The sequence below is a fragment of the Talaromyces proteolyticus genome (genome assembly GCF_021365285.1).
Source record: "Talaromyces proteolyticus strain PMI_201 chromosome Unknown BGW36scaffold_2, whole genome shotgun sequence".
Taxonomy (NCBI): domain Eukaryota; kingdom Fungi; phylum Ascomycota; class Eurotiomycetes; order Eurotiales; family Trichocomaceae; genus Talaromyces; species Talaromyces proteolyticus.
In genome coordinates, this window is record NW_025764278.1 from 2,375,187 (window position 1) to 2,397,773 (window position 22,587).

Below are 22,587 nucleotides of genomic sequence, written 5' to 3' on the forward strand. Positions count from 1 at the left end.
TGTTCGGGCATGTTGATATTTTGATTTGATATTTGATATTATTTATATTTAAATATAAATTTAATAGGGAGTCTTCCTCAAATCCAACACCCTAGCTGCATAGTCGTTCGCCAGCACCGGCTCGCCAGACAAGTGCATGACCGTCGCCTTCTTAGCCATCATCTCACACTGGCCGGGCAAATCCTCAATCGCCTCGTACTCATCGTACGCGCAATCAATATACGTCAGGGCCCTGGTCACATACTCCTTTCTAATCACGTCTGCCTTTATTCTATGGTGGGAAGCCTCACCCGCCAACCCCATATTCGCATCTACAAGCACCGAGTACGAACGCGCGGTAAGATACCGATTATCTAGCTCGAGTACCTGTGGCATTATGCTTTCTGTCATCTCCAACGCAGCTTCGAATTCACGGAGGCTCAGCAAAACAGTGGCAAGCACAGTGATAGCTTCCCACAGACCCGGCAGAACGCGCGATCGGTAGGCAATGGCGGCGGCGCGCATGGCCATGGAGAAGCCTCGTTGCGGAAGGCCGGTTTTGTCGAGGATGCGGGCTTTGTAGCATAGCAGACGGATTTGGGTGAATATGTCAAAGGTTTCTTGTTTCATGGACTGGGCGAGGCCGTCGATGATGGACATGGATTCTTGGTAGTGGCCTGTTCGGAGACGGTATTCGATTTCGAGGAAGGATAGTTGCAGGGCGAGGTCGGTGTCGGGGAGTTGCATGTCTTGGAGTTGCGCAAATAAATGTTCGACGGCGATTGAGTCGTTTCTATATTATACTTGTCAAAATGGATAGACTGGTCTTACAAGGATGTATTACCTATGGATTTGCCGTTCTAGTTTTATAATGCCACAGAAATATGCCCAGCTTTGGTTCGCTTTGAGAGAACGCAAGTCTGCTGGCGAGACGTCGTTGATACGAGTTACGGCTCTTTTATAGCCGCCACTATGCGACAGCTACATTATTAGCACTATGCCATCGTATACTGATAGATTACTACTTACCAACTGACTACTTCGATAGGCAATTTTGAGACAATCATCCAATGGAGCTCCTTTAGCATAACACTCACGGAAGATCTCGCATTGAAGCAAAGCATTATGCGTTAGACCTACATATTTGTTAGAACACAACTCTACAACTTCATAGAAGGTGAAACTCACCTATTCGGGAGAATACAGACGCCTGAAGCAGCAGCAACGGCCCCATAGTTGTCCTCAAATTCTTGGTCACATTCAAATACGACGACTTGACAATATTCTCAAACGCCGCGGCCAAACTATCGCCCTATCATATCATCATCAGCAAACCCTTACCCTAAACCGTTACAAAAGTTGAACTCACATTCTGTAATTCAAGTTTCGCCTCGCTCAACAGCGTCGTACTAAGCAAGCCCCACGATTCACTCTCTCTCGCCTTCGCTTTCAAAAACGCCAACCCTTCCTTCTCACCCCCCAACATGCCTGTACTCTGCACATCCCCCATTTCCTCCGGAAACGCCTTGCCAAAGTGATACAACCAACTCATACAGAAATTCAAACAGTCCATATCATGCGACTCCCTCGCAATAGAAATAGCCTCCTGCATGGCCGACACAGCCTCAGCATACGAGCCAAAAGCAGCATGCAGAATCGCCAAATTCAGCAGAGCATACTGATAGAAGCTGCGATCTCGGCTGTGAACGGTGTAATCGAAGTAGCGGTGCAGATTGTCAAACGAGGAGGGATAGTCTCCTGCCTTCCACGCGTCTAAGAATCGGATGTAGTGAGCCATACTCGGGACCATGACGCCCGCTGAGATGATGTATTCTAGCTGGTCTTTGACTTCATCTGGAACGCGGCCGCCGATGCGTTGGAGTTCGTCGACTTGGAATGTGAGTAGCTGCTCGACGTCCTTGGTGCTCACGCCCGCTTCGTCGTCGACGGCGTCGTCGTCGTCGTCGTCGTCGCATTCGATATTCCGATAGACCACCTGGCTCAAATAGCTATTCGCATCTAGCTTGAGATCCACCAGATTCACATCCACCGCCGACTGTTCCCCCGACGGATGCCGTCTTGCCCACGCTCTATACGTCGGTAAGCGATACTTGATAAACCCGCGCCACAGCTTCACCGAGTCATGGAACTGCAGCCGTGTAAACTCCAGCTGCGCGCGACGCACAAACGCGCCTAGCGGGGAGGACCTGGACAGCAGCATCCCCGTATCCTGAACGACAAGGCCATTATCGCGGTCTTGGATCTGCTCTTCACGGGACTTTTCGACGATAGAGTGGATATCACCGAAAAAGGTTTCGAGGGCGTCGCAGCAGTCTAGCAGCCACATTTTGCGCAGGAGTAGATCCCATACTGAGCGGCCGGGGATGGAGGAGGAGTGGTAGGAGAGAACTTCTTCGAGTTCGTCGATGGAGACGGCGTGTTTCTTGTCGCGTCTGTAGGCGGCGGGCGATTTGTCGGAGGAGCGAGGAGGGAGGATGTGCGAGATGAGGAAGGACAGCACGGGGACAGCGGATGTGTTGGGGACTGTGCCTTCGGTGTAGAGCGTGGCTAGGCAGAGCAGGGCGACTTTTGAAGGCGTGAGATAGCGGGCCATTTCATCAAATCCATCAAATCCAGATATTGTTGTTATGTCGTGATCATGATAGCTGCCACAACACGTTCGACCGACACTGTATTCAATTTAACCGCGATTCTGTCAACCGATTGCAATTATAAACAATTATAAAGCGCAATTATAAAGAAGTCCAGGCATGATCCTGTCAACTGCGCCGTCGACTGTTGTCGGACAGAAAGCTAACAATAAATGTAAACACCGGACCCTTCCTCCTTCCTCCGATAAATAACCCCACCGATAGCGGCTACAAATAAATCCACCCCGCAAAAATATTCCTCAACACCATCCTCACCTCTCCTCACCACACCACCACAATGGCGCAGGCACAGGCACAGGAAGCTCTCACAACCACCGACCTTCATGGCATCCTCCCGCTCATCGCGCGCGGCAAAGTGCGCGACCTCTACGAAATCGACGCTTCCACACTGCTCTTCATCGCAACAGACCGGATCTCCGCATACGACGTGATCATGGAAAACGTACCCCCCCATTACAAATCCACATCCACGTCCTCATCCTAACTGATATATACTAACTAATATAAAGGGCATACCAAATAAAGGCATCCTCCTAACATCCTGCACATCAACCTGGTTCCGCATCCTCCAATCCGCGCACCCGTCTCTGCGCACACACTTCCTCACCCTCTCCCTCCCACCCTCCATCCCGCCGTCCCTACGCCCCGCTCTCGAGGGCCGCAGTATGCAGGTACGGAAATACAAAATCTTCCCGATCGAAGCAATCGTACGCGGATATATTACTGGCTCCGCCTGGAAAGAGTATCAGGCGCATGGCACGGTGCACGGAATCAAGGTTGCGCAAGGGTTGAAGGAGAGCCAGGCGTTCCCAGACGGGCCGATATACACGCCTAGCACAAAGGCGGAGATGGGTGACCATGATGAGAATATTCATCCTGATCGAGGTAACCTCACTTACCCCCCCTAGGGAAGTGTGTGATTTTGGTGGAATGCTAATGTTGTGGAACGAAACAGCGGCGCAAATCATCGGCGAGCCATACGCCACCCGCATCAGCGATCTCGCGCTAACACTCTACAAAACCGCGCATGAATACGCGTACGAACGGGGGTTGATTATTGCAGACACGAAATTCGAGTTTGGCCTCGATACCGAGACGGACGAGGTAATTCTCGTCGATGAGGTGCTGACGCCGGACTCGTCGCGGTTTTGGCCGAGAGATGGGTATGAAGTTGGGCGGGGCCAGGAGAGTTTCGATAAGCAGTATTTGAGGGACTGGTTGACGAGAGAAGGGTTGAAAGGGAAAGAGGGGGTGAAAATGAGTGACGAGGTGGTGAGAAAGACGGCGGAGAAGTATACGGAGGCTTGGGAGAGGTTGAGTCGGAATTAATATTAGGACAGGGTGGATGAGGGGGAGGTCTATTCTATTGTTGTATTGTTGAGCTGGTAATACATGAATAATAAAATACATGTCAATTGATAATCAACCCGCGACTCCGTGACCTCGTGGTCAGTGATAAATGCACGCAACACAGCGGCCGTAAGAGTGAATGAGTGAATGAGTGTATATCGCGGTGATATCTCTTACTCATCATATCGGTACATGTAGTAGTTGGTGTGGTTAGTGGTGTTGGTTATTTCCGCCTGTTCATTGTCTTCTTGCACATCTCAATTAGCCCATTCTTCGCCTCACTATCAGGAAAGATCTGTATTGCCTCGACGGCTTTATCGGCGTATTCTTGCGCCAGGAGGCGAGTCTGCTCGACGCCGTCGCTCTGGGAGACAAGATGGCGGGCCTACACATATATCAGCATCATACACACCACAGCAATTACTTATATTTGATAGAGGAAAGGGGAAGATACCCTCTCTACATCCCCATCCTGACCAAACTTTCTCCCCACCAGCGCGCCCAACTCGGGATTTCTTTTCCACGCAAACAACAACGGCGCCGTGGCCAGGCCAAGCTCCAGATCTGCGCCAGCGGGTTTGCCAAACTCCGTCGAGGTAACGGTATAATCCAGCATATCGTCAACCAGCTGAAACGCCAATCCCAAGTTCCGGCCATACAAATACGCCGCTTCCACTGTCTCAGGCGTGTGCTCACCGAGCAAGGCCGCCGCACGGCATGATTTACTGATCAAGCTAGCGGTCTTGAGGTATGTCTTTTGCAGGTAGTACGAGATGGTATCGTCTGTAAACACGGGGTATGTCTCGTTCGCTGCCGTGTTTTTCAGCTGCATAAACTCGCCCTCGACGAGATTCGCAATCACGGTGGCTAACAATTCAATAACTTCAGGATTACGCAAACGAGCGAGAGCAACAGAGGCACGACCAAGCAGGAAATCACCCGCCAGAACGGCCATTTTGTTGCCGAACTGCATGTTGGCGGAGCTCGAGGAGCGGCGGGTGACGGCGTTGTCGATTACGTCGTCGTGCAGCAGGGACGCCGTGTGGATGAGTTCGGTGATTTCGGCCAGGCGGCGCTGAGCGGGGAGGATGTTGGGGTCTTCGCCAAACACGCCTTCAAGGTCGGCTGCTGGCGCGGTCAGTGGGCTTGTATCTGGGTTTGCGTCGGCGAGGACGAGAGGCGAGCTGATCGGCTGGCTGATGTAGGATTGGGTGGAGGGTGGAGAGCGAGAGGTGTCCCGGGTGGGCGCAGTGGCTTGGGACATGAGCAGCACGAGGAGCGGCCGGACGTGCTTTCCTTCGCTCCAGGTGTAGTATTTAGCGACCTTGTCGAGCATGGGGTGGCCTGACCCCAGCAGGTTGCGGATATTATTGCTGAGGAACTTCAATTCCTTGCCCACGATGCGTAATGGGTCGACCGACACACCGGGAGGAGCTTTGGGGAAGCCCTTGGTGAACAGGTTCTGGGCAGCGGACACGGCGGCGCCAATGGGCGAGACATTTCGTCGGCGGCTGGGATGGTATTTGCGTAATTGCGTCGAACTGGCCGTGGTGTAAAGGATGTTGTGGTGCCGGCATTGAGGGCATATCGATGTCGGAGGGACTGGTCGACCTGAGAGCAGGAGCTGCGAGCAGCTGCGAGCTCTCGTAGTCATTGGAGCGGATTAGTCCAATAAATTAAACATGAATTAAAAGAAGAGAGCAGAGAAGGTAAAAGTAGATGAGTAGATCGGGTAGACGTGAACAAATGATATTTGCAAGTAGCAGTAATCCAGGAATTGAAGACGCGGCAACCTCAGCCGACTTTTCTGGTTTTAACCGGGAAGGAATTCTAACCGCTAACACTACGCTAGAAGGCATCGCGGTTTCTTCCTAGGACCCACTTAGCATCTTCAGATAATACGATAATTACTATAATTAATAATTTGCATTAACAGTAGAGAATAGACAGTAGAACAAGTAGAAGTACGTCTAAGATGGCAAGCGGTAACATACGAAATGAATTCTGAGTATACATGTAGTGTAGGGATAACCCTCTATCCTGCTGAATCATCCTGATGTCCGACTAAATCCCGTCAAAGTCTCCGCCGGCGTCATCTTCGTCCATGTCGCCCTCTTGGATCTCCTTGGCCAGCTCGCGCTCCCGTTCCCGCGCCTCTTGCGCATTCTTCAACTCCAGCCGGTGTTGGTTCATGGGGAAACGCATGGCCTAAATCGTCAGTACATGTAGTATATATTAGTTTATAAGTGTTCTCACCTTGACGCTTTCGTCATGAAGACTCAAGCAAGCCTGAATACGCGCGTGGAAGGCCTCGCCAGGCTCGCTGGTCATGTAGATGTCGCCCGCTTCCTTGCTCTTCATATATCCATTCTGATGATCCAATGTGGCATCGATAACGCCATCGCGGATCGCCTTGGCAACTATGTATTCGGCAGACTCCTCGCTGTGCAGACCCAGGCGAAGGCAGATGTCACGTAGCGATATCCGCGAATATGCAATAGACATGACACGGATACCAGTCTTGATGACATTCTGCCGTAGACGCAAGATCAGAGTATAAGTACCGTCTTTTCGGAACGTGGCGCTGTGAGTGTTGACAATGTTCAAAAATCCATCGAGATCTCCAGTGCTGACGGCACGCACCAGAAGGAAGTACGGATGCAAAGCCTTCTCCAGAGGGGGCTGGCGGAAGATAGAACGGTCAGGGATATCACCCATGAGCAGATCGACAATCACGAGAAGTTTCATCGACACTTGGTAGAAGCCACCAGCGCTGTAGCTGGTAGGAGACTTGCGGGTGGCTCCGGTCAAATGCTCGTGGGCTTCGCTATAGCGTAGCTGAATAGCACGGATACGTCCCAAATAGTACAGATATCGGGCAATCTGGTTGTTGGATGCAGCAGCTGGGAACTCGTTGTGAGCAATTAGGAGGTCAGCCTGGGAGATATGTGAAGTGGACAGGTAGTTGCGCAACAGAAGCGTGATGACGGTCGCCTGGATATCGACATCCTTGCGAAGGACAGCGGTACGTAGAGCAGCGAGCAAGGGCTTGCGGATAGAGATGACTGCAGCAGCTGGGGACGGGGGAAGAGGAGCCAGTTGCTCGTAGAACAACGAGAAGTAAAAGTATACACGGGCCGTCAGAGAATCCAAGGTACGACGATTCAAAACTCGCAATCTCTCCACCAATTTGCTGGAGAAGTCGGCGCCACGCTGGGTCTCCTTCTGATCGTAAAACAAAATTTGCACCAGGATGGACAAGTACGTATCGACTTCTGGCAAAATCTCACGAGTCCCGGACTTGGGCTTCTCCGAGTCTACGTCCATCTTCGAGACAACACTATCAAATGCGCCTGTCTTTCCGATCGCTTCCAACAAGAAGGTTGCCGCCTGGCTCGAGCTGGGATAAGTGTCGACAATGACTTCAGCGAGCAAGTCTGGCGAGATGTGTTTCCGCATCGAGGATATTGATCGCAGCACGCGAAGTGTAAATCGAGGATCAAAGTGTGTCACAGCACGTTCCAGCAAGCCAAAGTTGGCTTTGATATCTAAGCAGTGGCAGTATGTTAATGGCAGTATGTTAAGATGGAATTTACATATAATAGAGTCGACTCACCCTGCACGGCCTTGACCCTCGGATCGACCTCTGGCTCCTTGGCAGAGTCCTCCTCGGTGCCTTCCATGGCAACATCATCTTCTTCGTTTTTCTCTTCGTTTTTCTTGTGATCTGTGCCAGATAATCTGGCACCCTTTGATGGTGGCACTACAACAGTCATCTCGTCACCATCATGCTCCCAGCTGGTTTTGATGGACGATGTAGGCCCACCTGGCGTATCCTCTTCCATCTCCGCGTCCTCCGCGCCATTCACACCGTTCTCCACAGGGTCTGTCCCATTTCGCTGGGGTTGATCGCCACTCATGCTGTTGCTGCTATTCGAACTGCTTGCGCCCTTGGTGGCGGCTTTCTTCGGCAGCTGGGGCGCGGATTTGGCCTTGTTCGCGGCCGCCGACCGGGTTGTTGGGGCGGCTTTGTCTTTGCTGGCGGTAGAATTGGAGTTGGATCGGGCTTTTTCGCCGTTGGTCGAGGACGAGGTATCACCCTTGCTGTTCGACCGCAGAGAGCGCCGTTCAACTGGCATTCTGTGATAGCTCGGGGCTGACGGGGACCGACAGGGTTGGGGATGAGGTCACGCAGCAAGCGAGAGCGAACGAGCCGAGAGAATGAATGGATGCAGATAGAGAAGAGAGAAGGGGACTGGGGAGGTAGGTGAGGAGATAGAAGGTCTGTGATGATGGGGGATGGGGATGGGTGAGTAAGTGATGTGATGTCAGGCAGAGGTGATGAAGCAGGAGGACGGCGGCAGAGCAGAGCAGAGCATGCTTGGAACTGTCTAGCAACGCGGACCGCCAGCAGTGGACCAGGTGAGCCGCCGGGCCAATCAGGCTGTTGGACTGGCACGCGACGAGCAGTGGCATCCAAAAGCGGTTAGTAGGGGCCGATATCGAGTTAAGTAAGCCAGGCAGAGTGTCCGCGTGGTCATCTCTATTCCTACGCTGCTACTGCTTCTAACATAAAGACTCGCTGTGTCCTAGATTGCCTGTGTACTGGTAGAAACCACTCAGGTGGGTGTTGCGTGTGCTGCGTGTTCTGTGCTGGCATGCAGGTGCGGAGTGCTGTCGTGGCCCCATCTCTGCCTGAGGCAGAGGCCGAGCTTCACCTTGATAGCAACTGAACGAGTCTTGGCGCGGCTGTTTACCAACAACAGTTCATCACAACGAGTTACTAATGTATATCCTCATAATACACGACCAGCCAAAATGTCCCTGCTAGAAAACCATCTCGAGCAAATCTCGCTCTCAGCGCACGCCATCTCCGAGCTTTCGTAAGTGTCCCCAACAATCTATCAAGACGGCGCTGACAACTCGACCCCCGCAGATTCCCCCCGCCCAAGCGCTTCACGAACGCATTACTCAACACGCCCGACATCACCACGCTGATCCGCGACACGGAAGTGCATGAACGGGCACTCTTCACGCTAGACCAATCCAGTAAACCGTCCCAGCGACGCGCCACACGACGAGGGACTTCCTTCCCCATTGAACCCCAAGGCGAGACCATGGCGAGTCGCATCTACGCGGCCAGAAATAATCGGCACCAGTCCGCTGTTGCGCGGGTGCTAGGCAATGACATGATGGACGAAATCAAACGTTCAACGGGGTCATCGACACGTGCTGCACGGGGGGAGATCAACATCGACGTTCTCCTGAAAGGTGCCGAGATATTATGCAACGTCTAGTAAACCTCCCTTCATCACTCATCATTCATTACAAGTTAGGTCGCGTCTAATCTGAATATGCTATGGTACAGCCCTGTCCCCGGCGCACCCGAAAAAATATCGAATTTGCGCTACCGCTATTCCCAAATCACCGCATCGCTCGAGCAGCTCGAAGCGCGCGTGGCCGAGAACACTGCAGAGCTAGAGCGAATAAATGAAGCGTATGATAAGGATGAATTCGACTTTGCTGATTCTCAACCACAAGATACGCAGGTTACAGACGACGATATTGAGAAGGAATTAGAAGAGATTCGGGAGCTGGAAAGACGCAAAAGGACGTTGGAGGAGCGAGTGACGGGGATCGAGCGGGATTTGGGGGAGTTGATGAGGTGATTTATGATTTTTGGTAGCCTACAACACGCCTTTATGCCGTCCTGGAGCAGGAGAACCAGCCCGATTCCATCATACATGTTCAACTTGCAGAGGGAGATCTTGCGATCGTATGTATATTCTATTACCACTTCTATAAGACCAACCATCACTAACTAGACCAGGTCTGAGAGATGCAAGAATTTCGATGAGCGGCACCTGAAGACACAACGACCTGCTTTCTTGCTTAGAAATATGATGTGCTTTGAAATAGGAGATTCTGTGATGCAGGACTTGAATCCCACACACATCTCACTCCAAGGTCCTCCAAAGTTATACCAAAAGCTATGCTCAGGCACTACCATCAGGCTGCTCATCTAACCCAGCTACTATCTGTTTATCTGTACTACGAACAGAATCCATGTACATATTGAATAGACGCATCGTAAATCCCAGAACAAAGTTATTACTCAGCCCAAAGTGACGCATACATGAAAATAGTATACATGCCAAGCCATGACTAATCCGAAAATGGAAAGGCTGCGGCTCTGCTCCCTGCACCTCCCTCCTCCATAGAAGTTAGAACAGGACATGCTCGACCGCCGGCCCAGCCATATATATCTTCATCTGATGCTGTAGGGAGAGAGATAAATTTCTTTTTTCGCACTTGGCAGAATATATATACACCTATACCCGCTTACTTGGGCGGCACTCGCCAGCTCCAACCGTCGGATCGCACTCACGCAGCCAGCACCCATCGCGACAAGTCCATACACACATCAGCCTATTATAATATAATCAGCGTATTATAATATAATAATACCATCATCATGGACGGCCAAGGTCAAGGCCAGCCCTCCGCCGCTCCGCAGCAGCTCCCTCCGCAACAACAACCCTCGCTGATCCGCACCGACCAGGTCGCCAAACTGCCGCATCTCAACGATGCCCAGAAACAGCAGCAGACGCAATACGTCCGCAGTCTATGGGAGATGCTCGGGTCGCGGGACCCGTCCAGCGATGATTACCGGGGCGCGCAGATGAAGCTGATGCAGGTCTCGCAGACGCTGATGAAGGGGATGCAGCTGTACAAGCAGCGACTCCAGCAACAGCAACAGCAACAGCAGCAGCAGCAGCAGCAGCAGCAGCAACAACAGGCCCAGGCACAAGCCCAGGCTCAGGCACAGGCCCAGGCCGCAGCAGCACAAAACCAGCAGCAACAGGGGCAGCAGAGGCCACAGGCAGCGAATAATCCGACGACGTTCAACCAGCTGCTACCCGCCGTCCAGGCCAAGGTCAATTCCATTCAGTTCCATCTCCCGCCCAACGTCAACCGCGAGCAGGCGGCCAACTGGCTCAACGAGGCCAAGTTGCGGTATGGCATGGCGCTGCAGAAACAGGAGATGGGAAGGCAGAGAAGTCTGGAGGTGCGCCAGCAGGTGCAGGCGCGACAGGCCTCGGGCCAGATGGCGCAGGAGGAGATGCAGGAGTTTCGCAATCGCCAGCAGCAGGCGGAGAAGCTGTTTCGCGAGGGCGGTGATTTCTTGAAGAAATTCCAGGAGCAGCAAGAAGTGTTCAAGGCGGCGCGGGCGGGCGGGCAGCAACAACAGGTGCAGCAGGTGCAGCAGCAGGTACAGGCGCAAGGACAGGCAGGAAGCCAAACGGCGCCCGCCAACACCGCAGCTGTTCCTCCTGCAACCTCTGCAACCACCACTGCCGCCATGAACACCACCACGAACAACGTCAACGCCCCGGCTGCCCAGCTGCATACTAGCCAGGCACAGGCGCCTGCACCACATACCATCAACTCTGCCGTCAATGCTGCCCGCGTCCAGGCAGGCCAGAGCCAGTCGCCATCCACGCAGGCGCCGCAGCAAGCGCAGACACAGACTCCCACCGCGCAGACTGCACCAAAGAGCGCTTTCACCCAAGCTGCTGCCGGCCAGCAGCAAATCCCAGCCCAAGTCCCAGCCCAGCAGCCCGACGGCCTCGCCGCGAACAATCCGCCTCGTCCACTCTCCCACGAGGCCGCCATATCGCAGGCTGCAAAGTCATACCAGGGCAACAACAACAATAAGCAGGGCCAACAGGTAGGCACGCCACTAGCAGCGAACAGCGCGCATGCCAACCCGCCCGGCTACATCCAGAACCGCTCCGCCGAGAACACCACTCGCAACATCAACATGGCCATTCCCAAGAACCTGAACGTCCAGCCCCCTGAACCCGTCGCAATGGGAACGCCTCGTCCAACACTCTCTGGCGGGCCCAGTCACGGTGCAATGGGCATGATGGGTCAGCCTGCGATTCAGAAACATCCTGGGTATGTGCTCGAAGGCGAAGGGCAGCGTGTGCTGAGCAAGAAAATGCTGGACATCCTTGTTCGTCAGGTCACTGGTGGCGGCGAGGGGGAGGGACTGACGCCAGATGCTGAAGAGGTACTTACTCTCTCCTATATTCTCTCCTATCTAGTCAACAACTAATTGTTCTCTAGTTTATTCTGCAAATGGCAGACGACTTTGTTGACGACGTGGTAAGCTCTGCCTGTCGTCTCGCCAAGCTCCGCCCAGCGTCGACGCTCGAGATCCGCGATATTCAGCTTGTTCTTGAGCGCCAGTACAACATGCGCATATCGGGCTTTTCGACGGACGACTTGCGCACCGTCAGGAAGCCGCAGCCGGCGCAGGCCTGGACGCAGAAGATGTCGGCAGTGCAGGCAGCTAAGGTGACTCAAGGGAAGGCCGAATAGTTTACAGCACTTGCTGCATATGTACTGCATCGCAGGCTGGATATGTTACGATGGTATAGGCTGGTTAGCATGGCGTCTTAGGTCTGGGTCTTGGAGTTATCTATTATCAGGAAACTAGTAATATCACTTTACAACAGTATATTGTACACCACCATCATTTATATTATATATATCTATCTCAACTCTCCCTGTAACTTGAATCCGCCTCTCCCCCTGACGCCGTCCGCCGCCAGAGCCAATTCTTCCCCTTCCTGCCTCTCTCCTGCAACCAGTCTGCATCCTCCTCTTCCACCAGCACCGAACCACTATTCCTCGCGCTATTACTCCTGCTCCTCCCGCTACTCCTACTCCTGCCACTATTACTCCTCGCGCGGCGCTCATCACGCAGCGTGGCCGCTGCAATAACGGGGTTTACCAGCTCGTCCTGGTCCTGACTTGTCTGCTGTGCAGCAGCTTTCGTCCCCGGCACCGTCAACAAGGCCACATCATGCTTCTCCTCAGCATCAGCTACGATGGCTGTCCGCCCTACAAACGGCACGCCCGGCGCAACCACCGTCTCCGCAACCTCGGTCAACGCCTCCCCAATCGAATGCTCCCCACTCATCCTCTCCTCCACGTCCTCCATCATCAACCCCTCCTCCTCATCCCCTGCCCATACTTTCGCCCGCGCAATCTCCCCCGTCCAGCGCCTCGCCAACCACCGTTGAATCCTGTCCACCAGTCCCAACCCATCCGCCGTTAGACCGCCACCAACGGCCGCGTCTTCCGGGTCGAGGATAATCGTATTCTCGGGCCTCAGCCATCTCGTCACAAACCGCCATTTCAGCCGCATAACACTAGTAAGACCTGATTTGGGAGAGATGTGTGTGCGTGGACCGTGGCGCGTCCACAGGGTGGGATTGGCAGTGGCCATTTCCTGGAAGAACGACTCGTAGACGGCGCGTTCGTGCGGCGTGCGACGGTTCTTGGTCGCCAGGCGTTTGGTGAAGAAGTAGATGGCGATTACGCCGAGCATGAATGGGATGGCAGAGACAAAATACCATTTTATGCTGGGGTCGGTGGAGAAGGTGTCAACGTTCATTCCTACATATATTCAATCAGTACTGATATTTTATTTCATATCTTAGGGGGTGGAATACCGAAAAAGCCCACGATGAAGGTCAGCGGGAGGAAGATGAATGTGATCCAGCTCAGCCGCCACACTGATACGGTCTGTTAGTATGTATAATGTATATGCATAGGTTAGATAGGTTTGACACGTACTGCTAACGCCTAGTTCGAGGCTGTGTCTGCTGTCCCGGATCGACACGCTCTGGTATAGAAGCGAGATCAGCGATTCGGTCGGCTTGGTCAGGTCCTCGGTGATCAGATTCGTCAGACGCTCGAAATCGCCGGGGCTGTCGTCGAGCCAGTTATCCTCTGCATCGACGTCGTCTACATTCTCAATCAATTAAAAAAATTTTTAAACTGAAGGAGAATAGGATAAAGGAAAAGTACCAGTCAACTCATGCAACCTCGCCTTCGTCTCATTCATGACACTCCTATGCACATTCACCAGCTTCTCAACCTTCAACCACGCGCTCGAATTCGCCCACAACTCCGGCGCCCTACTCTCATCAGCGGGCTGCTCATAAATCTTATCTTCGAGAATCGTCATATGCGTGACGGCACGATCCAGAAACCCATCCCAGGCGCCCACAACGGCCTTGAAGATATCCCGTAATATCGCCTTGGAGCAGTTCAACGCGAGCTTTTCGTCATCATTCTCAATGGGATCGCGCGACTCGAATGCCAAGTGAAAGGGTAGTCGACGCCATCGACACTCGAGATCGCGCCGTGCGGGGATCAATGTGTCGTCGATGCTGCCCGAGGACGAGTTGTCGAAGATGATGATCACGTTGCCGTTGTCCAGACTGCGCAGGCGAGGCAGGAATTCGGATTTGTCTTTGAGCGCGCCGTTGATGATGCCCTCGTCGGTGGTGTTGTCAGATGGGTAGAAATGTTTCCGCAGAGGGAGCTCGTCCACCGACAGTCGTTTTTCGCTGGGTGATTGGGCGTGCTGGATATAGCAGCTTACCCGTTGCACGTACACATCTTGGCTACAAATCGGCTCATCTACAACACTTTCAACCACTTATCAAAGTAAAGAAGAGAGAGAGAGAGACATACCATTTTCATCGAAATCATTCAACTGCATCATCATATCCACCTCCCCTCTACTCCTACTGCTGGTGTGAGGGAAGCTCTTGATATAATCCAACCCGAAACTCGTCCTATTCACGCCTCTCCACGGATCATACTGCACTTTCCACGTCTTGCCCGTCAAAAAGGGCTTTCCGCCACGCATTTCGGGTTTTTTGTAGCGCAAATACCGCCCAAAACCGCCACCTAGAGTACTGTTCCCGTCGTCGTGGTTGCTAGTAATATGGAATTTGCGTAGTAAGAAAGGCACCGCCCAGTCCGCGTTTTGCACGTGGATGACGCGCATCGCTGGCGTTTTCGTATTTCCAGAAGGTGTTTTGCTGTATAGCCGCTCCAGGTTGGAGAGGCTGAAGATTTCTTGCGCGGCGACTTTGCGGATGTGTGATGCATCGCCTACATACATTAATACATATTATACATATTTTACATCTGTTAGAGGGTAAGGGGGTAGGTACCGCTTCTCGCGAAATCAACGACGAGAACCCGCCCGCCAAAGACGTCGAGGTCGTTGTACGCTTTGTGCCATTTCAGACCAGGGCCGGCGAGGCGTCTATTTCCTACATGATTATTAGCGCTCAATACATCAAATATACATTATTTCTGTTAAGGGGGATGGATATACGGTCGCTGAGCTCCGGGGCGCGTTTCCGCTCATTCTCGATGTCATTCTTTGTCTCGTCGGTGGGAGTGTCTCGAGGCACGCTCACTAATCTCATTAATTATCGTTTATTAACATGAATGTATGTATGTCACGAACCAGGGAGAGGAAGAGGGGGCCGCCGCTCGTCTGTCGGCGAGGACGATGCGGTGACGGTTAGCGGGGGAGGATTATTAGTAGTAGTAGTAGTAGTAATAGTAGTATTAGTAGTAGCAGTGTTTTCGTCGGACATGGTGAATCGCCATTGCCATTCTATCCACGTATGTACAATAGAGAATGGATTGGAAAAAATAAACGTGGTTAACGGGGATTTTATTTGTTTTTTAAGTCCAGCTGATGACGATCATTAAGCGGCGCGCGTCGGGCGTTGGCGTCAGTTGATCTACTAGTGATAATAAGTAATACTAGGGCTTACTATTACATACACCCCGCTGTATATCATTAGTTGGAGTACAGTGTACAGTGGCGGCTCGTATTTAGGGCTGAGTTCGCGTTCATGCTAATTACATCAGTATGCATATACTGTAGCCAAGAGCCAGCTAAACAGTGCTGTAAGTAAATATTTTGTAATATTTTGCCAGATTTTGCTGGTTTTACTGGACTTTTATGACGGCCGAGCTCGGCTCAGCTATGCATATACATATAATCTTCATATACTTGTGAATTATTATACTTCTTCCATTTGTTATTCTATATAGGTCTTTTCTATACATTAGTACATCAATGCCAAGATGAAAAACAGAATGTATTTTTATGGTGGTGGTAGTACTCTCGACATGTCCTTGACTACGTCGACGTATATATTCTCAGCCGGTAAGACTATTCTAAAATGGCCCGAGTTATCCCTTCCTGTACGCGTATGATAAAATGTAAATATCTCTCTATATAAAGTTATTAATTGTATAACTTGCAATCTCCAAGAATACTAACCCAGGAGGTGGAGCAGTCGAGACAGCATATGGGTTAACGCAGAATAGTACCTCTGCTGTCTGACACAACCCACAGCCTACCTTGAAACAACTTCATATTGAGTAGTAACCCAGATAACCAGGTGATCATTATATCTACACTGTTTAATCAATAGTGTTAGGTCATAAAGCGTCAGCCACATTGACTCCTCAGGAACATTGTATTCCATAAACTAATAAGTTTAGAGTACGAAGAAAGAAGTAAAATATGGTCATAGATGCACTCAAGCTTAGCATTATTAGCATTACCAGCCGACAGATGCAACCCAGTGGATTCCAAGAGCCAAAATAAGCCCCATCAAGAAACTCCATTCTGGTAATTGACGCCATTCACTGAGGGAGGAGGAGGAGGAGGATCTATTGTTGATAAGATAGTATGATTATTCCATGCGGTCTTTATACAGATACAGGGATATACGGACCTTCTCGCGAACGCACGGTAAGCACAGCTGTGGCTGCACTGCTTCCTTCATGAGCATCAGCCGCCGGGAGAAAGCCTACGAGCGGTTTATTGAGCTCGAGGCGGTACTCTCCAGGCCATCTAGGAAGATGCGCTTCTGGAATTTCAAGGCTAAAATGACCCTGCTGTTCAAGGGACCCCGGAATCATAGCAACAACTACCCCAAATATCAGATCAGGGTGGCGGAATACAATGTCGAAATTATATGGTTGGTTGGGGTTCCCATGAAATGGGACAAACTGTCCGTTAGAAGTCAAACAAACACGTAGTTTGTAACCATTCGGTGTGCGTATGGGGTTTCTTATTACCCATGCGAAATTGCGGCCTGTAGAGGACGGAATTCCTGATAGACCTGACATGGCTTGAATGGTTTAATCGATACAGAACTAAAACAACAATATCGAGTAATTGAAAGATATCGAGAACTCAGAATTTGAGAAGGTGCTATGTCGTGTTGAAAGGTTCAATTTTCAAAGTAATCCTGTTAGGGGGATTTAAGAGGTGGCAATGAGTCAAGGTTTGTACTCATTCAATGTACTATTAAATCAGTCAATAGTATGAAATATGGAATACAAAGAATGAGTCGAATATCTCAGTAGGAAATGATTGAGTCAACTCGAAGGTCGTATATAGCAGTCAGAATCTTGATGACACTACGTTTCTTGGCTTTGTGATAACATCAATCGAGAGTATCAAAATGTAGAATATAAAGATTAAATCAAATGTGTTAGTAGTAACTGATTAAGTCAACTCGAAACTCGTACATGGCAGTCAGAATCTTCATGATACTACGTTTCCTGGCTTTGTGATAAACATGTCTTTCAACAACTTCCAGAGTATGGGAATCAATTGGTTTGTGATGGTATCTAATCAAAATCTAGTGACTGTATGAAAAGAAATACGGCATTTAATAGCCACAATTAACCCCGCCATTAATCAGCCTAAATAGCAGAGGAAGAATCTATTGTTGGCGATTTCGTAAATATTTTGATAATTTCTGACCTTCCAGTGGCATTTATTCCAGTCTGGGAATATACGTGCCTGAGTGATCCCGCACATCGATCACTGCACGTCGACCAAAAATCTGCCTTTGATAGAACCCCAGCTTTTACCCACTCCAATACGTACAGCGCCCCGTTCCAACTCGATGAGATAGAATGCTGGACGTGGAGCTAAATACGGGGAATAGATAGCGGCTTCAAAACATCTGGTCTCAGTATTGTATCTCGCCCTAGGCTTTCATATGTCTATACCCCCCTCAACAGTATGGAATGTGGTGACCTACACTCGAGTATCTGCATGCTTCTCTACGGTATCGACATAGAACATTTCGAGTTTGAATCCAAAAGGTCCCGCATCTAGACTCGGATTTACTTCGACTTTTTCTCCATCGCCGCTGTTCTTCAGATACCATTGAAACCTGCAATCCTCCCTTTGCTAGATCGCCCCCGTCGATCTTCAAATTTTGTGCAGGGTATCTCAACACCGGTATACTTTCACGAAATGCGTTAATGTCCCTGCTCACTAACTGCCATTGCCAACCGGTAATATCAAGTCTACCGTTCGGGTCGAGAGGCATGGCGTGATTGAATTAGGGCTTGATCAAAAGCTTGGTTATTTGAAAGATGAACATGTGTGTGTATCTGGGGATGATGTCTGTCTTTGCAACAGTCGAGGGAATATGCAAGAGGAATGAGACCAGGAAGTAGTCGTGCTGGAGTTATAGACAAGAGTGACTCGGAAGACGGTATATCTGAGTCAGATCTTGTAGTCATACTCATTACATAAAAAAAATGAGTGTAGTGTAATATTTCCACTATTCTTTGTAAAAAAAAAAAAAAAAGGAAACTGGTAGATCAATTGATAGGATTTGAATCGGGGGGATGAATCAAACGTCACACTATCATGTTGAGTCTGGGAGTGTACACTCATTTACATAAAAGAGATGAGTATAATGGCCATTGTCACTTTCTCAATTTTCTTTGTAAAGAAGCGAACTATTACATCAATTGATAGGACATAAGCCAAGAGAGAATGAGTCAAACACACTTCCATGTTGAGTCAAAGCGGTGTACTTATTTCCTCAAATCCTTGATGAGCATACATGGCTCCTTTGAGTAATATAAATTTTGTGTAACTCCTATAATGAAACATGCGTAATTATTATGACTGAGCCAGCTGATGGTTGACATACTAGTTTTGGAACACATTAATATACATAATTGAATCAGAATCCAAATATTGGGAATATTGAAATTAAACATCTGAAGTTCTCCATATCAGTGAGTGGTTTTACTTAACCGCCAATTGATATGTATCCCTCATTCACTTCGGTCTGTCATAGACAATAACGGGAAATTGGGATTCTGGTGTACTGTTGGGGCGATTTACTACCATAATAATACCAAATGGCAACTATAAAGACATCCTAGGAACTACGGCTCTGAATCTTAAATGGACGTGGTCGGATTTGAGGACATCTATGACCGTTAATTTATTATTGAAGATATATTGCAGATCTATATAAGTTCGTTTCCAATGCTTGGTAGTGAAAGTGAAGTTAGAGGATAAAATAACGCCAGAATATTACAGGTATTAGTATAATAGTTACAGCATACATGATAAAAGACTAATTCCTCTCCTTCTATTTGGCTCCCTCCGCCTTGTCTCTCTGGTACACCTCTTCCGCTTCATGAACATCCTTAATAGATCCTCCGAGTACACCAGCACTATATTTATCATCTGGCATCATCGGCATACGCATGTCGAACACATTGTTGATAGCAGTATATTGATTATAGCCGAGCCGTGCAAGAGGAGCAGCTTTTAATACGTCAAAGAGCTATGTAACAAAGTTAGCGGGAACGAAAAGATCTAATAATATGTAATGCTCACCCCGTCTGGTGTAATATATTCTCCCTTAACGTGGATGCCCACCACACGGCCAATGACGATATCAGAATTGCCCACGAAGGTGTCTCCAGCAACCCTCACAATAGAGTGAACTTTACATTCAAAGCTTACGGGCGATTCTGCTACCCGAGGTGGCTTCACAATCCGGCTAGGCGCTTTTGAAACATTGGCAATTGGGAACTCGTCATCCCATGATTCGAGCGAGGAAGCATTAACAGCGTCACGCAGATCATATCTATTATTCGCATAGAGTGTAAGCTTCCTCCAACGCTGTTGATAGAAATTTATTAATTAAGCACTTACGTTGCCATGTTCCATACAAATTCGCCAGTATCGCTAGCATTCACAACTGAATCCTTACTGCGACGTTTGTATGCAGACTGGTGACCGATGAACAAAATCGTCGGGGGGTCAAACGACACATTATTGAATTGGCTGAATGGGCCAAGATTGTCCTGGCCATCTTTGCTTGTTGTACTTATCCATCCGATGGGCCTGGGGATCACAAAGCTCTTGAAGGGATCATGGGGAAGACCGGATGTTTCTCCCTTGGGTGGTTCGTAGAATAAATCAGAGTGTGCCATTGTAGATTAAATGCTTGGTTGCGTAGGATGTGATGAAGAGAACTTTAGATTTTAGTTATCGACCTTGGGCTTTGTCTTTGGAATTTTCTGCCTCTTTGTTGAATTTCTGGCGTTATATCTTGCCTTTTATATTAAAGTGCGTCGACATTATAACGGGCGTGGATAATTACATTTAACGCATGTATGGACAGGAGATAAGTGCTCGGCGATGATGTTATTAATTCAGGGCTTTACTAAATCAACAATACCAATGATTATGCTGAAGCCGACAATGGCCCGAGTCCTAATAATCGTGATTACTGATAGAAAAATCGCTGGATGTGCTAGCATATCAACTGTGATTACGACGATCGCCACTTTGTTCAAAGGACTTAGCAAGATACGGCCGAATCTCCTAAATTAAATCCTTCAGTGCTCAGAACCGATCGATTATGTAGCCCCACATGAGAAAAGCGTCAGTGTGAAGGTCGCAGGCCTCGGCCAGTCTCGAAGAGTTACGCCCGCAAGGTTGGATGAGGGTCGGAGTTCGAATAGCTTAATTTGGGCTTAGAGCAGCCGTGGCTTTTGGTGACGTAGGCAAAGATTATTATTTACATCCACAATAATGTACAGTACGCTTTGCACAGGTTAAATACCAGCCGTTCATCCAGTGAATTTTTGTCCAAAGTCATTCAAGCAAGGAAGCGTCAATGTCATATCACATTATTCTCAGAGGAATACAGTTGTTGTTGTTCGGCTAAACATGTCCGTGTCCTCCACGTGTATCACCCACATCGGGACATACGATGCCTCGACCAGAGACATACCTGCTCTCGCTTTTGTGGAAAAATACAGTGACAAAATTGATTCCCTCGAGATATCTGGCCCATTCCACGACTGGTATGCTCCAAGTTGCACCTTCTTCAACACCAATGGCACCGTCTATCATGGCGGCGATGAGATTTGGACTTGGATGAAGAGCCTCTTTGGGCCGTTTAGTGTTGTCTGCCATAACGTGAAAGTAATTCGCCTCGGTATGTTACATCCTTCTCCACTTTATGAAGCCTTACAAGCACCAAGTATCCCCTAAATATCGTTTGCAGTCAATTTAATCTTTCTAAATCATTGAGAGAAACCGAAATATTAACTCGCACGGAATAGTCGAAGCTATACCTACGGAATCAGATCCGGAGAAAGCTGCATATTGGGCTATAATAGAAACCGAAACGTCCTTTTCGATGAAAGACCAACTATTGGCTGGGGATCCAATTATCGTCCCAAGGCTTCTAATGTTCCTCATCGGAAAAAGCGAGGTGGACGGTCAGGGAACGGACGGGCTGCAGATTCTAGAAGCCAAAGTCTGGTGGGATACGGAAGTTCTAGGACGGGAACTTACCACAAGAAAGGGGAAATCTAGCCAGGAGCATTGAGATATAAATATGTGCCCCTCTCCCTGTTTTTACTACGGTAAAGAGTCAATGCCCCTGTCGTAATCTTCAAGGAAAAGAAGGCTAAATATATAACTGCTTCATTTGTTTGACGAGACCTAAATTATGTAATAGGTAGTATCTCGTGGTTCCTAAAATATCAGTTAATGCACATATCTTCCAATCACTGTCAATTGGCGCTGTTCATTCGATTGATCACTAGCAATTTTGGCGTCTCTACTCTCCGTGTTCAATTATCTTGACTGTTGCCATCTTTCTTATGTTTGACTCCGTGCAGCATTAAATAGTTCTCTCATATGGCCGATTGAAGAAAATATATATATATAAACTAGACATAAATAGATTGCACCTAGTTCTACGACTTGCTGCGCACTGGCGCAATCTCAGGATATTTTAACTGTTTTTACTAGAAGATCCTGGACTTGGTGCGTTACAGTATCACTTTGATTTCCGAAATTCATATTTCAGCTGGCAAAATGGTCCATATTTTCAGTACATATCGAAACCTGTTTCTTGTGTAAAGGGTATGAAGATACTAGAAATGGCGCTGCGTATCACTATGAGAGACGAGTTAACATAATTAGAAGATAAAGCGGGGAGAGAGTACGACATTGAAAGTTCTCGTGTCGGAAGCTACCTACCCACTTAAGTGTACCTAGTAAGGGGCCAGGGCCAGGCGTTAACCAGAGCCGGATGTAACCCTCTTGGTGGTCATCCCCTGCTTTACGTACAGAGTGTAAAACACGGTAGTTAAGACCAAGAGCTTAACCCGACGATCCTTCCTATATAGAACATAGCCTTGGCCCCCCGGACTATCCAGATGCCGGCGATATGCTTATTTTCTGGTCACTAATACCTAATTCGGAAACTGGGGCGGAATAAATATCAATTGGTGTCTAGCAATCGTCAAAATACATAAATAGGAGCATCGGCAAATAATGGAGTGAATTGAGTTGATACTGAATGCATATTTCACATACACTCAT

The 22,587-nt window shown here is 49.3% G+C and overlaps 10 protein-coding genes across 10 annotated transcripts; 4 read left to right on the forward strand and 6 right to left on the reverse strand.

Moving 5' to 3' along the window:
* Positions 1–7: 7 nt before the first annotated feature.
* On the reverse strand, positions 8–2,797 carry BGW36DRAFT_313328 (putative anaphase-promoting complex subunit Apc5). The gene is made up of 5 exons (XM_046212517.1): positions 1,349–2,797; positions 1,168–1,291; positions 1,009–1,115; positions 824–960; positions 8–772 (listed from the first exon to the last, which is right to left on the reverse strand). Exons 1-5 carry the CDS (start codon positions 2,591–2,593, stop codon positions 61–63), a joined length of 2,325 nt encoding a protein of 774 aa, XP_046076941.1. The 5' UTR covers positions 2,594–2,797; the 3' UTR covers positions 8–60.
* Positions 2,798–2,831: 34 nt separating this feature from the next.
* Positions 2,832–3,998, forward strand: BGW36DRAFT_370231 (uncharacterized protein). The gene is made up of 3 exons (XM_046215223.1): positions 2,832–3,093; positions 3,161–3,536; positions 3,607–3,998. Exons 1-3 carry the CDS (start codon positions 2,929–2,931, stop codon positions 3,978–3,980), a joined length of 915 nt encoding a protein of 304 aa, XP_046076942.1. The 5' UTR covers positions 2,832–2,928; the 3' UTR covers positions 3,981–3,998.
* On the reverse strand, positions 3,999–5,813 carry BGW36DRAFT_370234 (putative hexaprenyl pyrophosphate synthetase Coq1). The gene is made up of 2 exons (XM_046215224.1): positions 4,456–5,813; positions 3,999–4,386 (listed from the first exon to the last, which is right to left on the reverse strand). The coding sequence occupies exons 1-2, from the start codon at positions 5,653–5,655 to the stop codon at positions 4,225–4,227; spliced, it is 1,362 nt and encodes a 453-aa protein (XP_046076943.1). The 5' UTR covers positions 5,656–5,813; the 3' UTR covers positions 3,999–4,224.
* Positions 5,814–5,908: 95 nt separating this feature from the next.
* On the reverse strand, positions 5,909–8,339 carry BGW36DRAFT_370237 (putative proteasome regulatory particle subunit). Its single transcript, XM_046215225.1, has 3 exons — positions 7,618–8,339; positions 6,258–7,549; positions 5,909–6,209 (listed from the first exon to the last, which is right to left on the reverse strand). The coding sequence occupies exons 1-3, from the start codon at positions 8,138–8,140 to the stop codon at positions 6,066–6,068; spliced, it is 1,959 nt and encodes a 652-aa protein (XP_046076944.1). The 5' UTR covers positions 8,141–8,339; the 3' UTR covers positions 5,909–6,065.
* A 221-nt stretch (positions 8,340–8,560) lies between these two features.
* Positions 8,561–10,123, forward strand: BGW36DRAFT_370239 (DASH complex subunit Spc34). The gene is made up of 4 exons (XM_046215226.1): positions 8,561–8,884; positions 8,938–9,297; positions 9,370–9,777; positions 9,832–10,123. The coding sequence occupies exons 1-3, from the start codon at positions 8,820–8,822 to the stop codon at positions 9,668–9,670; spliced, it is 726 nt and encodes a 241-aa protein (XP_046076945.1). The 5' UTR covers positions 8,561–8,819; the 3' UTR covers positions 9,671–9,777; positions 9,832–10,123.
* A 117-nt stretch (positions 10,124–10,240) lies between these two features.
* BGW36DRAFT_404204 (transcription initiation factor TFIID subunit A-domain-containing protein) lies at positions 10,241–12,538 on the forward strand. Its single transcript, XM_046218923.1, has 2 exons — positions 10,241–12,078; positions 12,135–12,538. Exons 1-2 carry the CDS (start codon positions 10,477–10,479, stop codon positions 12,387–12,389), a joined length of 1,857 nt encoding a protein of 618 aa, XP_046076946.1. The 5' UTR covers positions 10,241–10,476; the 3' UTR covers positions 12,390–12,538.
* On the reverse strand, positions 12,539–15,558 carry BGW36DRAFT_370243 (uncharacterized protein). Its single transcript, XM_046215227.1, has 8 exons — positions 15,349–15,558; positions 15,214–15,297; positions 15,047–15,148; positions 14,559–14,984; positions 13,887–14,504; positions 13,653–13,823; positions 13,529–13,591; positions 12,539–13,472 (listed from the first exon to the last, which is right to left on the reverse strand). Exons 1-8 carry the CDS (start codon positions 15,479–15,481, stop codon positions 12,568–12,570), a joined length of 2,502 nt encoding a protein of 833 aa, XP_046076947.1. The 5' UTR covers positions 15,482–15,558; the 3' UTR covers positions 12,539–12,567.
* Positions 15,559–16,462: 904 nt separating this feature from the next.
* BGW36DRAFT_423470 (uncharacterized protein) lies at positions 16,463–17,036 on the reverse strand (the record flags this gene model as incomplete). The annotated part of the gene is made up of 2 exons (XM_046219838.1): positions 16,463–16,574; positions 16,636–17,036. The coding sequence occupies 2 exons, from the start codon at positions 17,034–17,036 to the stop codon at positions 16,463–16,465; spliced, it is 513 nt and encodes a 170-aa protein (XP_046076948.1).
* A 2,285-nt stretch (positions 17,037–19,321) lies between these two features.
* On the reverse strand, positions 19,322–20,174 carry BGW36DRAFT_287926 (uncharacterized protein; the record flags this gene model as incomplete). The annotated part of the gene is made up of 3 exons (XM_046210537.1): positions 19,322–19,519; positions 19,573–19,825; positions 19,894–20,174. The coding sequence occupies 3 exons, from the start codon at positions 20,172–20,174 to the stop codon at positions 19,322–19,324; spliced, it is 732 nt and encodes a 243-aa protein (XP_046076949.1).
* A 571-nt stretch (positions 20,175–20,745) lies between these two features.
* On the forward strand, positions 20,746–21,893 carry BGW36DRAFT_370245 (uncharacterized protein). The gene is made up of 2 exons (XM_046215228.1): positions 20,746–21,187; positions 21,315–21,893. Exons 1-2 carry the CDS (start codon positions 20,917–20,919, stop codon positions 21,581–21,583), a joined length of 540 nt encoding a protein of 179 aa, XP_046076950.1. The 5' UTR covers positions 20,746–20,916; the 3' UTR covers positions 21,584–21,893.
* Positions 21,894–22,587: the final 694 nt, after the last annotated feature.